At 38.8% G+C, this 12,645-nt stretch overlaps 1 protein-coding gene across 1 annotated transcript in view; it reads left to right on the top strand.

The window, feature by feature from the left end:
- MRPS27 (mitochondrial ribosomal protein S27) overlaps nucleotides 1–12,645 on the top strand; it is a 102,438-nt gene that overhangs the window by 66,282 nt on the left and 23,511 nt on the right. Inside the window, exon 9 of the mRNA XM_075854868.1 lies at nucleotides 3,318–3,460. Within this exon, the coding sequence (XP_075710983.1) occupies nucleotides 3,318–3,460 (143 nt within the window). The remainder of the gene's footprint in view (nucleotides 1–3,317; nucleotides 3,461–12,645) is intronic.

Here is a 12,645-nt window from a genome sequence, read left to right as displayed (position 1 = left end):
GTTGTGTCGTGACACGCAAGTTGCCACGACATGACAGTTGCAAGAAATCTAAACTGTCGTGTCGCAGTTACTTGCAGGTCGCAACGTGACCACATTGACTTTCATTACTTGCGGTGTAGGCTATGGGACATGGCGATCTTTGGCTGTGCGACCTGTGTCACGGCCAAAGTCACCATGTAGCCCCAGCCTTGGGCCTTATTCACACGAACGTGTGCGTTTTGCGCGCGCAAAAAATGCAGCGTTTTGCGCCTGTTGCAGTTCCGTGTGTCATCAGTGAATGGTGCGTTGCTGCGTGATTTTCACGCATATGCCATCTTTATGACACTGGGTTTTGATGTTTAGAAAAAGAAATGAAGGCAGTGCTTTTATTTTTTCCTTCATTTCTTGATCTACTGTTGCGCAGATCATGCAATGGGTGCGTGATGCACGAAAAACCGCCAAGTATAGGACATGACGTGAGTTTTGCGCAGCGGACACACGCTGCGTGAAAATCACGGAATGTCTGAACGGCCGCATTGACTAACATAGGTCCGTGTGACGCACGTCATTTTCACGCGCGTATCACGGACGTTAAACACGCTCGTGTGAAGAAGGCCTAAGGGTGATTTTACATGTGGCGGATTCGTTGCAGATCTTACCTGCAGGTAACATCTGCAGCAGATTACAGTACAAGGCAAGTAGATGAGATTTTACAAATCTTGTCCACATGCTGCAAACCTTTTACACAGAGATTTTCAAATCTTTGATATGACAAATGAATACCTTGGGGGGGGGGGGGGGTCTAATTTCCATAGTCATTTTTGGGGTGTTAAAGTGTTTTTCTAGTCCTTAAAAATTGATGGCCTATCCTGAGGATAAGCCATCAAAATCTGATCGGTGGGGGGCCCGACTCCTGGTAGCCCCGCCGATCAGCTGTTTTTAAGGGGCTGCGGCGCTCGTACGAGCGCTACTTCCTTTCCATTTCCTTTATTGCCCACACTGTAAATCGCGGACACTTGTAGTGGTGGTTCACAGTATTACAGTATACACTTGAATGAGAGTAGTCTGAGTATAGGCCATCAAATTTTTGGGGGACTGGACAACCCCTTTAACGATGTTTTGGTACTTCACAGCATCTGTAATGGTCCTATGGTGTAAGCAAACCAGCTTTGGAAAATTGCTCTCCAAAAGCCAGTTTGCGCACCGTTCATTATAAGCTCCACCTTGAGCCAGCGTGTAAGATATGAACACACATTTGATATCGCTGAAGTCGGCAGAAGTTGCCAAATATGTATTCAGATGTGTTTACCCAGTGGCCTGCACCAGATGTAAAAACAAAACCATCACATATTCACGTTTTTCCCCATTTTTTCCTTCCTTATTTAAAAAAAGTAAAATCTCCCTTTTGTATTATAATTTTTTTTTTTTAACACATAATCCGGAAGCCTAATATGTTCTGAGAAAAACAAGAGTAGACCTAATAAATGTAGGTTGGAAGAGTAATAGAAGAACAATTTGCTTTTAAATCTCTAAAGAAGAAAATGGTAGGGCCGCACTGAGTGAGGGATTTTAAATCCCAGAAGGGTGCTCAGCTCAACAGGTTGACCTCCAAGCCTGGATAGTAACAAACTGTAGCAAAGAGCGAGCGGCATTTTAAATGTTCGCTTAAACCAAATGATACGTTTATTCACCTATAGTCGACAGGCAACATTTAGACTCTACCATAGAGTCCTTTTCAAGCCTTAAAAATGACTCGAAACGTGTGTGTGTGTGTGTGTGTGAATCTGCGTGTGTGTGAATCTGCGTGTGTGTGAATCTGCGTGTGTGTGAATCTGCGTGTGTGTGAATCTGCGTGTGTGTGAATCTGCGTGTGTGTGAATGTGTGTGTGTGTATCCGTGTGTGTATCCTGTAAGACTTCAAGGGGAAATCCGGTGAAAATCATATTCTGGTATGTTCTAAATAAGATTTCTTTGGTGGAGTCAAAACTCACAGGCACAAACGGGAATCGCATACTTCCATTATAAATCCTGGCAGCTTTGTAGATGAAAATACTGAATAATAAAAAAAAATATATATATATATATATATATATATAATTATATTTTATACTGTATATCCCCTGTGCTCCCTTGTCTGTCTCCTTATTCTATGCTGCCCTTAGATAGAGTAGCATACTGAACCTGGCAGATCTGCTTTAAATTCTTCATATTTATCTGAATTATTGTTCTTCAATTTCTTTATTTGCTACCAATCAAATATATAAACCCTATACTACTAGTAAGGCCATGAAAGATCAACAGAATATTTCCTCCAAAAAATTATATTCTGTAATAACCGTAATGTTTTATTTAAAGTTAAAGAAAGGACGGATATTTCTTCATTCTTGCAATCCGTTTTATAAATGTGAATTCTGCTGTCACATTCAGTCAGTATGGAGGGAGGGAGATACCCCGCATCTGATGCGATCACATCATATTACATTGACAGTCTCTGAACTCTGTGGCCTATTCAGTCACATATTGCTTCCTGCAATCCCACAAAATCTAATTGGAGAGATCTGTCCAATAAAAGCCCGGGGGCCCAGTCTGCCACTAAATGCTGAATATGGACAGGCAGTGTCTGTGAACTTTGTCACTGATCTTTGACCCTTAGAGCCACAGATGCCATTTTGAAATTGGGAAGATGCAGTCAGTTTGTCTGGTTCCAGGAATGCATGGATTTTATTACACGGCGCTGCTGCCTGCTCTCTAGACAACAGGATTATGTTGCCAGAGGGTGAAAGAAATATTATTTGGGAGGGACAAATGAAGGTGATAATTGCTCTAGAGGGTTCTATCCAAGCCGTCATATAATGAATACTGCAGCAGCTGTTTCTTCTGAAGATAAAGATTATCCCCTTCAAGATGGCTGTTTATTTAGTATTAAAGCCAAAACTTAAAGTTCACAATGCCGTTCCTGTTTAGCAAAATATAATTATACTGGATTTGTTTCTTTGCTAAACCCCAATTTTTTTTTTTAAATGTAACCTTTTAATTCAAAGTATCTCAAGCAAGGAAATAGCCAGGAAGAGAATTCCAGCGTGTTTTTAAGGCAAGGAGGTTTCCGATAATCTCTGGCGCACACAAGTATTTTAAATACAGTATTGTACTGAAACCACTAGAACCGTCAGCTGTCTGGAAAGGTTTATTGCTGATCTGCTGCCAATTTATCAAGTACCGCTCCCTTACTTGGCATCACTGCCAAAATTCTGAGGAAAAATTCTGATTTGAATATGAAAAACTCCAGTAGATTCCTCAAATGTACATCAGTTTATTTTTATTTTATTCATTCTGTTCAGGAAAAGTGGAACTTTCCAAAGGTCTACGAGCTGTCTACACCCAGATGCCCCTAATGTGGAAACCGGGTTACTTTCAAAGAGCTTTGGATGTTATTGAGAAGGTGTCTCAACTGCCTGGAGAAAGCAAGATATGCAAGGATACTGTGAGTGTGCCCTATTTCTGACAAAATATAATTCCCACTGTAATACTGGCTTCCATTTAAACCTCAAAACTCAGATGGCACAGTTTGGTCGGTGGCACTTAGCTTGCCCAGTCTCCATTGCAAACCGAGTAGTTGGGGAAAGCTTGCTGCCTCCCAACCCCACACAAAGTAACCGGAGACTTACCCCTTTTCCATAATTTCTTGTTTCACATAATCTCGCTATAGAGAACGGGGAGAGGATATTAAAATGTTTTCACTCTTTGACTTCATGTGTAACAACATGATAGAATCAGGACTCTTCTTCTCGAACTCTGCTCGCATGTCCTTCTCACCGGGTCTGTGAAAAACAACACACCTGATTTCCTGTTCAGAATGCTGTACAGCGGGTGCTCTGTGCCCACTGTCCTATTTAAAATATCACTGTCCCATGACTACAGATGTAAGATAGTATCCTGTAGCCAGATGACTACTGGTTGAGTACATGCTGATGGCTCCAGCTGTTAAAGGATACGTCCATCTTTGCAGCCAATTGTTATCCAATGTATCTGAAATCTTTATTAAAGCAACTTTGCACATAGTCTTGAGACCTATGCGTCTCCATGGCAACCGAATATAATAATTTGCTGCCCTTCCATTTTGGTAGCTTACAAAGAAGTAGAGGACACATAAAAAGGTGTATGACTGCAGAATCAGACTACACCGGGTTTGTTTGTAGTCCGTTACCATGGAGACACATGCCTGTATAGACACAAAATAGGACATTTTTAACCAAGACTACTTGCAAAGTCGCTTCTCTTTTCATTTTAGATGCAATTTAACAAAATAAAGGTTACAAATGTATACATATCCAGCCCCTCACCTTTTCGCTGCAAGAGTTTCATACATCTGGCATACCCACATAAAAACCTTGAATTATAACAAGAAAATAATTTTATATCCACATGCTTATATATTTTCTGAAAGTAGACACCTTACGCATTATCAAAAATGCTGCCCAGCACTTCACAATCATGGAAGCCAATTGTGGCTAAAAGTCTGACCCAAGCAGAGCCTGAGACACGCAACTGTTTTAAAAATAAATAAATCATGATGAATCGAGTTCATACATACCACTTATGCCTGGGTCTTTATTCACAAAATACCAGAAATGAGCAGATAAAAAATCTCCCCCATCCAGATGAAAGTAAATATCTGCTTCACGAAGGCGACAAATGGGCCTAATCAAGCACTGGGGGTGATTTGATATGCAACTGCTCGTCTTCGCAATGCATTTAAAAAACAAAACTTTTCCTGTATCGCACCCGTGAGGTCACTGGAAGGCTGATTAGGGCCAGGACGGGCTCCTTTCTTCCTGCTCTCACTTACATTTTCCCCTGCTCCCTCCCCTACACAGACACAGAACCTGGAAGTAACGGTAATCCTGCTCCTTGACTTCAAACGAGTGATGTGCCTCAAATATTGCACATAGATCTTTGATCTAAACAATCGCCGTTTTAGTCGCGGCAATCATTTAAAGTCATAATGTATTACATACGTCCTTTCCGCTGAAGGTATTAAAGAGTGTATATATGCTAATGGAACAATAATAGGGCAGTTCACTAAAAGCCATTATCTAATATTTAGTGACGAGCGTAGGGGAAATATTAAGCCAAGAACAAAAAACCATGTCCCACTAATGTGTTCCTATCCAGGTCAGTTCAATTTCATCGGGTAAGGTGGAAACCATTACATTGTATCCAGGGTAATCTATCATTTGACCTTGGCTGACTTACAGACTTATACGGTGCAGAGACTCTCGTGTGCAGAGCATAAGAATAACATTACTAATGTCCCTCATCAGATCGCTCAGTACAATAAAATAAATACTTACTATTCACACTATTAAAATACTAATTCCGAAGGGCCAGGGATCTCCATATACATATGACCCCATAACCATCAGCTGCTTGTAGTTGCTTTAAAGCCTTGGATTTGATTTCCGTCCCTGCTCTTAATAAGTCCCTCTGGAAATTCAGACACTCACACTGCAAACAGATTTCATAGTCTGAATGTATTAACCATTTCAGTCGAGCAGGCTAGATATAGGAATAGCTGGAAAGACTAGAATGCCTAATGCTAATAGATGTTTTCAAACACTATAGATCTTTTATCATGTCAAGGAATACTTTCGATCTCTCAACAGAAACTACAATTTATAGTTTAGTGTATTAAGCAGAAATAGAAGGCATAAGGGATTTATTGCTAAACACCAGTGAGTGCTATGGGTACAGTTATATAATACTGGTACCTATTTTGCAATGTGGCTATCGGGGACTTCTATCCATATTTTGTGACTTTTTAATTCACAACTTCTATTAGGGAACATAATTGCAATAAATCCTATGTAAGCTTTTATTAATAAAGGGATTATCCTATGAATCCGTTTGCGATTAGAATATAAGAACATGCAATAGTTGAAATTGACACCCTATTATAAACTTTTGCTGCCCGAGTTGTTAAATATTCTTCTTCTAGTTCCCCATAGTGCTCATCCCATTTCAGAATGCTCTTCACTGGTGGACATGCATTTCAGGTTTTGTCTTTTAGCTGAAAGCGTCCTCAACGGAGGAATCCTTGCAGGTGAGCAGATTGTCCGGTTACTGGCGGTTTCTTCTCTGCTTGTCAAGGGAGAAGCTAAGCATTCGCGGTGGCATGCTTTAGGTTCTCTGACAAGCAATGACAAAGTCGTCGATGACTGGATAGCCTGCATGTGCGTACATCCTAATTGCAAATTGATTTGTGGGATTACCCCAATAACTCCTCTAATTTTGATTAAAATATGAATCGATAATGTCGGGCTTTGTTCGAACTACCATTAGGGTCTGTTCCATCATATTTTCATTGTTTTTTGGTGGATAGAATAAGTAAATGGAATACATTACAAAACCGATCTGTCATAAATGTGATGGCTCTGGTAAAAAAAAAAGGTAACCAAATGAGCAGGTAGCTACTTAAACAATAACCTTTAAACATTACCTTTAAAAAAAATAGACGTACAAGAAAACCGCACATCCAAAACTACTAGGGTGTATACCATAGCAATACCCTACTGAAGATTTATCCTACCCTGTATATGATAAAAGATAAGAAATTGTGTGTGCCTAAAAAACGGCCACAAAATCATCCATGTCAATATCATCAATGACAGACGACATAAAGAACAATAAATGGGTGGATCTTAACAGACCTTTTACGTGGATTCAGCATATGTCACTTGCCATAGTTGGCCACAGAAATGCTCTAAAACTTTTAAGCACAGCAGGTCTGGAGGCAAAGGAACAAGTATGTCCCTGACTCACCCTAATCCTACGAGGACAACAGGACAGATATTCAGTCCCTCACTGACCCTAAAAAAATTGCTGACTGGCTTACCAAGCCCTGGACCTACACTACAGAGACCATATACATTACCATACTATTCCCAACGCGTTTCTTCCATGATGCGAGTCATCAGGGGATTCAGAGTGTATATAAATGGTTGCCACGTTCAGATAGATTTTAAATGTAGCTCGGGTCAAAATACAAGAAAAAGATTACATATATGCTGGCTAACATCTAGTGAGACATAATGAGCATACAGCAGGGGTCAAATAGTTATAAGCACAAAAAATGCTTCCCCGCAACCCCAGTTAGTTCTATTTTGTGACTTGTGGTTCCACTGAACCCTAGACTTTGTCAGAGCTGCTTTACTCTACCCGCTGTTTGCGGGGAAGCGTTTTTTTGTGCTTATAACTATTTGACCCTTGCAGTATTCTCATTATGTCTCACTAGACGTAAACCAGCATATACATAATTTTTTTCTTGGATTTTACCTGTGACCCAGCTACACTTGAAATCTATCTGAATTTGGCAAACGTGTGTGTGTGTGTGTGTGTGTGTGTGTGTGCATACATACATACATACATACATACATACATACATACATACATACATACATACATACATACATACACATATATATATATATATATATGTGTGTATCTCTGTGAGGGAAGAAACGTGTTGGGAATAGTATGGTGATGTGTAGGGACAGTCACAACAAACTTGTTCCTTTGATTCCAGACCTTCTGTGCTTAAAAGTTTTGGAGTCTTTCTGCGGCCAACTATGACAAGTGACATACGCGGAATCCACTTAAAGAGGCTCGGTCACCAGATTCTCAAACCCCTATCTCCTATTGCATGTGATCGGCGCTGCAATGAAGATAACAGTAATGTTTTGTTTTTTTTAAAACGTTCATTTTTGGCCAAGTTATGAGCTATTTTATATATATATATATATATATATATATATATATATATATATATATGCAAATGAGGTTTGAAATGGACAACTGGGCGTTTTTTTTTCATTATGTCCAACGACGTTATGTTTTTTCGTTATGTGTATTGTGTTTTTAACTGGGCGTGTTTACGTGTATGATGCTGACCAATCAGTGACCAGTCAGCATCATACACTCCTCTCCATTCATTTACACAACAGCGATGTGCAGCCGCATACACAGAGATTAACGTTACTGCAGTGTCCTGATAATGAATACACATGAAATCCAGCCTGGATGTCATGTGTATTCTGAATCTTTTCTGTGAGATTTCCAGCAAGTGAAACTAAATCTCGTTTACCTCCGTAATCTCGTGAGATTTCGTTTCCCTTGCTAGAAATCTCAAAGAAAAGAGTCAGAAGTGTCAGGATTCTGAATACACATGACGTCCAGGCTGGACACTTGATTAACGTTAATCTCTGTTTATGTGGCTTCACATCGCTGCTGTGTAAATAAATGTAGAGGAGTGTATGACGCTGACTGGTCACGGATTGGTCAGCGTCATACACATAAACACGCCCATCTAAAAACACAATACACGCCCAGTTGGACATAACGAAAAAAAAACGCTCAGTTGTCCATTTCAAAGCTCATTTGCATATATATAAAATAGCTCATAACTTGGCCAAAAATGAACGTTTTAAAAAAAAAAAACACGTTACGGTTATCTACATTGCAGCGCCGATCACATGCAATAGGAGATAGGGATTTGAGAATCTGGTGACAGAGCCTCTTTAAGAAGTCTGCTAAGATCCACCCATTTATAGTTCTTTATGTCGTCTGTCATTGATGATATTGACATGGATGATTTGGTGCCCGTTTTTTAGGCATAGACAATTTCTTATCTTTTATCCTATATAGGGTAGGATCTATCTTCAGTAGGGTGTTGCTATGGTATACACGCTAGTAGTTTTGCATGTGCTGTTTGTCTTGTACGTCCATATTTTTTAATGGTAATGATAAAAGGTTATTTTTTAAGTAGCCACCTCTGCTGATTTGATTATATATTTTTTGAGGTGACAAATCACGCGCGGGAATATCTAGGTGCATGGCATATTGACTAGCTTGGTACTCTGGTAAAAAAAAAAAAAAAAAGAAGCCACGAGACTAGTGTGAACAGAGGCTTAACAGGGTTAATCAGTATTTTTATGTCCTTTTTATTGGTGATTTATTCATTTTAATTAAGGACATTTCCAGATTGTGAGACTACTAATTTTGCATAGAAGGTTTTACAGTAGATTTTTTTTTTCTTCTAAGTATTTTATAGTGACATAACATTCCTTAGGTTAAATGACAATCGTAACTCTGCATAATGTACTTTTACAGATCATTCTGTCACCTTCAATGATAATGTACTGAATTAATATTCATATAGTGGCTTTTCAAAATATCACAATTGTTGATGTGTAGAGGAAGGTCTGAAATGCATATGAAGAGCAATGAAACTTGATACTAATCCACCAATGACATGTATCGGAAGCGTCTGTTCAATCTTTAATCCAGTCCCAGAACGGGTTTAATATGTGCCTGAAAATTGGATTATTCAGTCCTCACATAACATTTTCTTTTTCTAGTAGATTTGCATTTTAATCTTTGACATTGCTGTTTAAATGTTTAGTATTTAGCATGTGGACTTTTCTCAAATTAAATTCTCAACTAAAATTTTATTTTGTAGGTTTTTTTGCAATTTACATCTAAACTTACTCTTAGTTTATGACATGGTAATTAAATAATTCTAAACTTAGTGAGATACTCCTTTCCACCGTGTTAATCTCAGGCTTTTTGTCTACCCATTTCTTCATTGGAAGTTGGTCAGTTTTTACTGCGTTTATACCTATCAGAATGGGTAATATAAATGTAACGTGAACGCTGAGTGGCCTGCTCTACACTCAATTGACTGTGGCATAGCCGAACCCTGTAAGAGCTCTGCTCCTAAATGACTGTAATTTATGATGGCCCAGGTCCACTGAGTGTTTAGTCTGGTTTATTTGAACTAAGTATAGCCATTACATTATTTTATGTTATGTAGCCCCAAAGCAACTACTTTTTAGATTAAGCCAAGGACTGAAATCAATGGTTCTCAGGCGTTAGCACTTAACAATCTAACATCTCTCGGAACAAATATTCTCCAAACAAATCATTTTTGCAGGAAGGCAATTTCAGTTTGCTTGCGTGATGGTTTTAATTTCATTTTTTTTAAAAGTAGTGGTAGTGCGTCCAGTATAGGTAACCATATTGTTGTAGGCCAATTTTTAAAGTCATTTTCCCATGAATATAAGTTATGATATAAAGCTATGATATGCCATAACTTGATTAAAAATAACAAAGCTCTACTTAAAGTGTATCGACCTTTTTGGATTTCACTTGTAAGGGGCTGTACTCTGGTCAGGAGCAGTGCAGCGCAGAAGAGGCTACAGTTCCTTTGATCTCGGGATCAGTGAGTGGTCCCAGTAGTCTGACCCCCACCAGTTAGTAACTTATGTCTTAGCAATGTACTATAACTTAAATTTTTGTGGAAAAAACCTTTTTAATATTTTTCATTTATGAACTGGCTCTGCATTTGGTGTAAGAGGGCAGAGGCTCCAATCTTAGTATCGCATACTCTTTTTATTTTATTGAATATAAGAATAATCTTCTTTGCTGTTTTCTTGTACTTTGTACAGTGAAATATTTTGCAGTCTGTTACTCAGGGTTATTGGTTCTCAGCCAGCATACACAGTTAGAATTACCATGCAGATGGGCTTATGTAGTTACTGCTGCAGGTCACAACAAGAGACCGACGGAGCCTCAGGATTAAGTTGGCGAAGAATTGAGATAATACAATGCCACATCTCTGCCAATGTTAATTTACTTAGCTTCTTACTGCCTCAAATCATTGCAAATATCTGTATTTCTTTGCTTTCTAGACAATGTAATATGTTTCGTATTTGCTACTTTCATTATTGCTTGCTCCAAACAAAACTGACGTGTGATGCAAGTTAAAGAGGCTCTGTCACCAGGTTATAAGTGCCTTATCTCCTACATAATCTGATCCGCACTGTAATATAGATAACAGAGGTTTTTATTTTGAAAAACGATCATTTTTGAGCAAGTTATGCACAATTTTAGATTTATGCTAATTAGTTTCTAAATAGACAACTGGGCGTGTTTTTACTTTTTACCAACTGGGCGTTGTGAAGAGCAGTGTATGACGCTGACCAATCAGCATCATACACTTCTCATTGTTCTAGCCCATTGTTACAGTGTGATTGGGCAGTGAAAGAAGCTGGGCTGGAACAATGAGAATTGCATGATGCTGATTGGTCAGCGTCATACACTCCTCTTTACAACACCCAGTTGGTAAAAAGTAAAAACACGCCCAGTTGTCTATTTAGAAACGAATTGGCATAAATCTAAAATTGTTTATAACTTTGTAAAAAATGATCGTTTTTCAAAATAAAAATCACTGTTCTCTACATTACAGCGCCGATCAGATTACGTAGGAGATAGGGCACTTATAATCTGGTGACAGAGCCTCTTTAAGTCGACACTGACGTTGATAATACATTTTCCTTTTGCTTGTATCTTAAGCTGTAGCACTTTCTCTGGAAATAGTTTTTCAGTCCTTTCTTGGAAGAAATCGTCCCTACTTTCTTAATTTTTCTGGCCATGTGATGTTACTAAGGGCACTAGCATTGTTTTCGCATAGCCCTTATAAAACTACCAGCAATGTTTTAAAAAAAAAAAAAAAGAAATCGCAAAGAATCCACATACACTACATCTAAAAGAAAAGATGATTTCACAAAGATCAGTGAAACCATGGGTCACTCTGACATAGGTACTTTGTAATAGTGGATTCATTGGCTCCAACCAAAATTAAGTTCTGCATGTGTTCCATTAAGGATTACCATTGCAATGCCAGTCTCTTTCCTGTTCTTTTTCTTGCTGCTTCTATCTCTATGTATCACTTTTAGGCCGTTGCATAGCAACAGTCTGAACCAGGCTTTGGTGACACACTTTTTTACTTGATTAAATGGGATAATTCTGTGTCACTTATGCAGGCACCAGAACTTCCTGTATGATAAAATTGCATGAACTGTTCCACACAGGCTTTCCACAGGCGGACACAAACTCCTATTATAGTTACTGATATTAGGACAGGCTTCTGTCACAGTTATTATGGAGAAAATCGCTGCTCGGCCTCTGTGTATACTTTCCGGTCTCTTTGCTTATGTAGGAGAATATTGAGGGACAGTTAATCACAGTGCATCCCAGCTAAACTGAAATTCGAGAGGGAGTCTGATTAGAAGCAGACAGGAGGCTGTGACTGCAGGGAAGTGACTATAATATACCATACATAAAAGAAGCCCTGAGCAGAACAGACAATCAGGTGGGGGTGCAATGATAGAACGCTGTGCTTCCGCTGGAGGTCTTCTTTAAAGAAGTTACTTGATGGTTCAGATGGATGATTAGTCCGGACCTTTATTCTGAATTTAAATAATTTTTTCCCACCAAACTTTTAAGACCATTCGAAATAACTACATCATAGGGTTCCATGGAGAAATTCCAATTATAAGAATTTTTCTTTGCATGTAGATTGGACTTTGTCAAACGTCTTTGTCCACATTATTCTTATTGTAGAACCAACCTAGTTTAGGAGACTTTCTGCCTGTGTTGGAGAAAATGGAAATTTACACCTTTCTATACAGTACCTCGGTTTTGTTGCATTGCAACCTTAAGTTAAATGGATTTTTAAGGGAATTGTACCGTATTTGATTTACACAATATGCCTACCACTTTGAAGGTGCAAAATACTTTTCACTGTGACGCAAGTAATTAATTAAACCA

Source organism: Rhinoderma darwinii, chromosome 1, assembly GCF_050947455.1.
Source record: "Rhinoderma darwinii isolate aRhiDar2 chromosome 1, aRhiDar2.hap1, whole genome shotgun sequence".
NCBI classification, from domain to species: Eukaryota; Metazoa; Chordata; class Amphibia; order Anura; family Rhinodermatidae; genus Rhinoderma; species Rhinoderma darwinii.
This window is presented reverse-complemented; position numbering and strand designations above follow the sequence as displayed.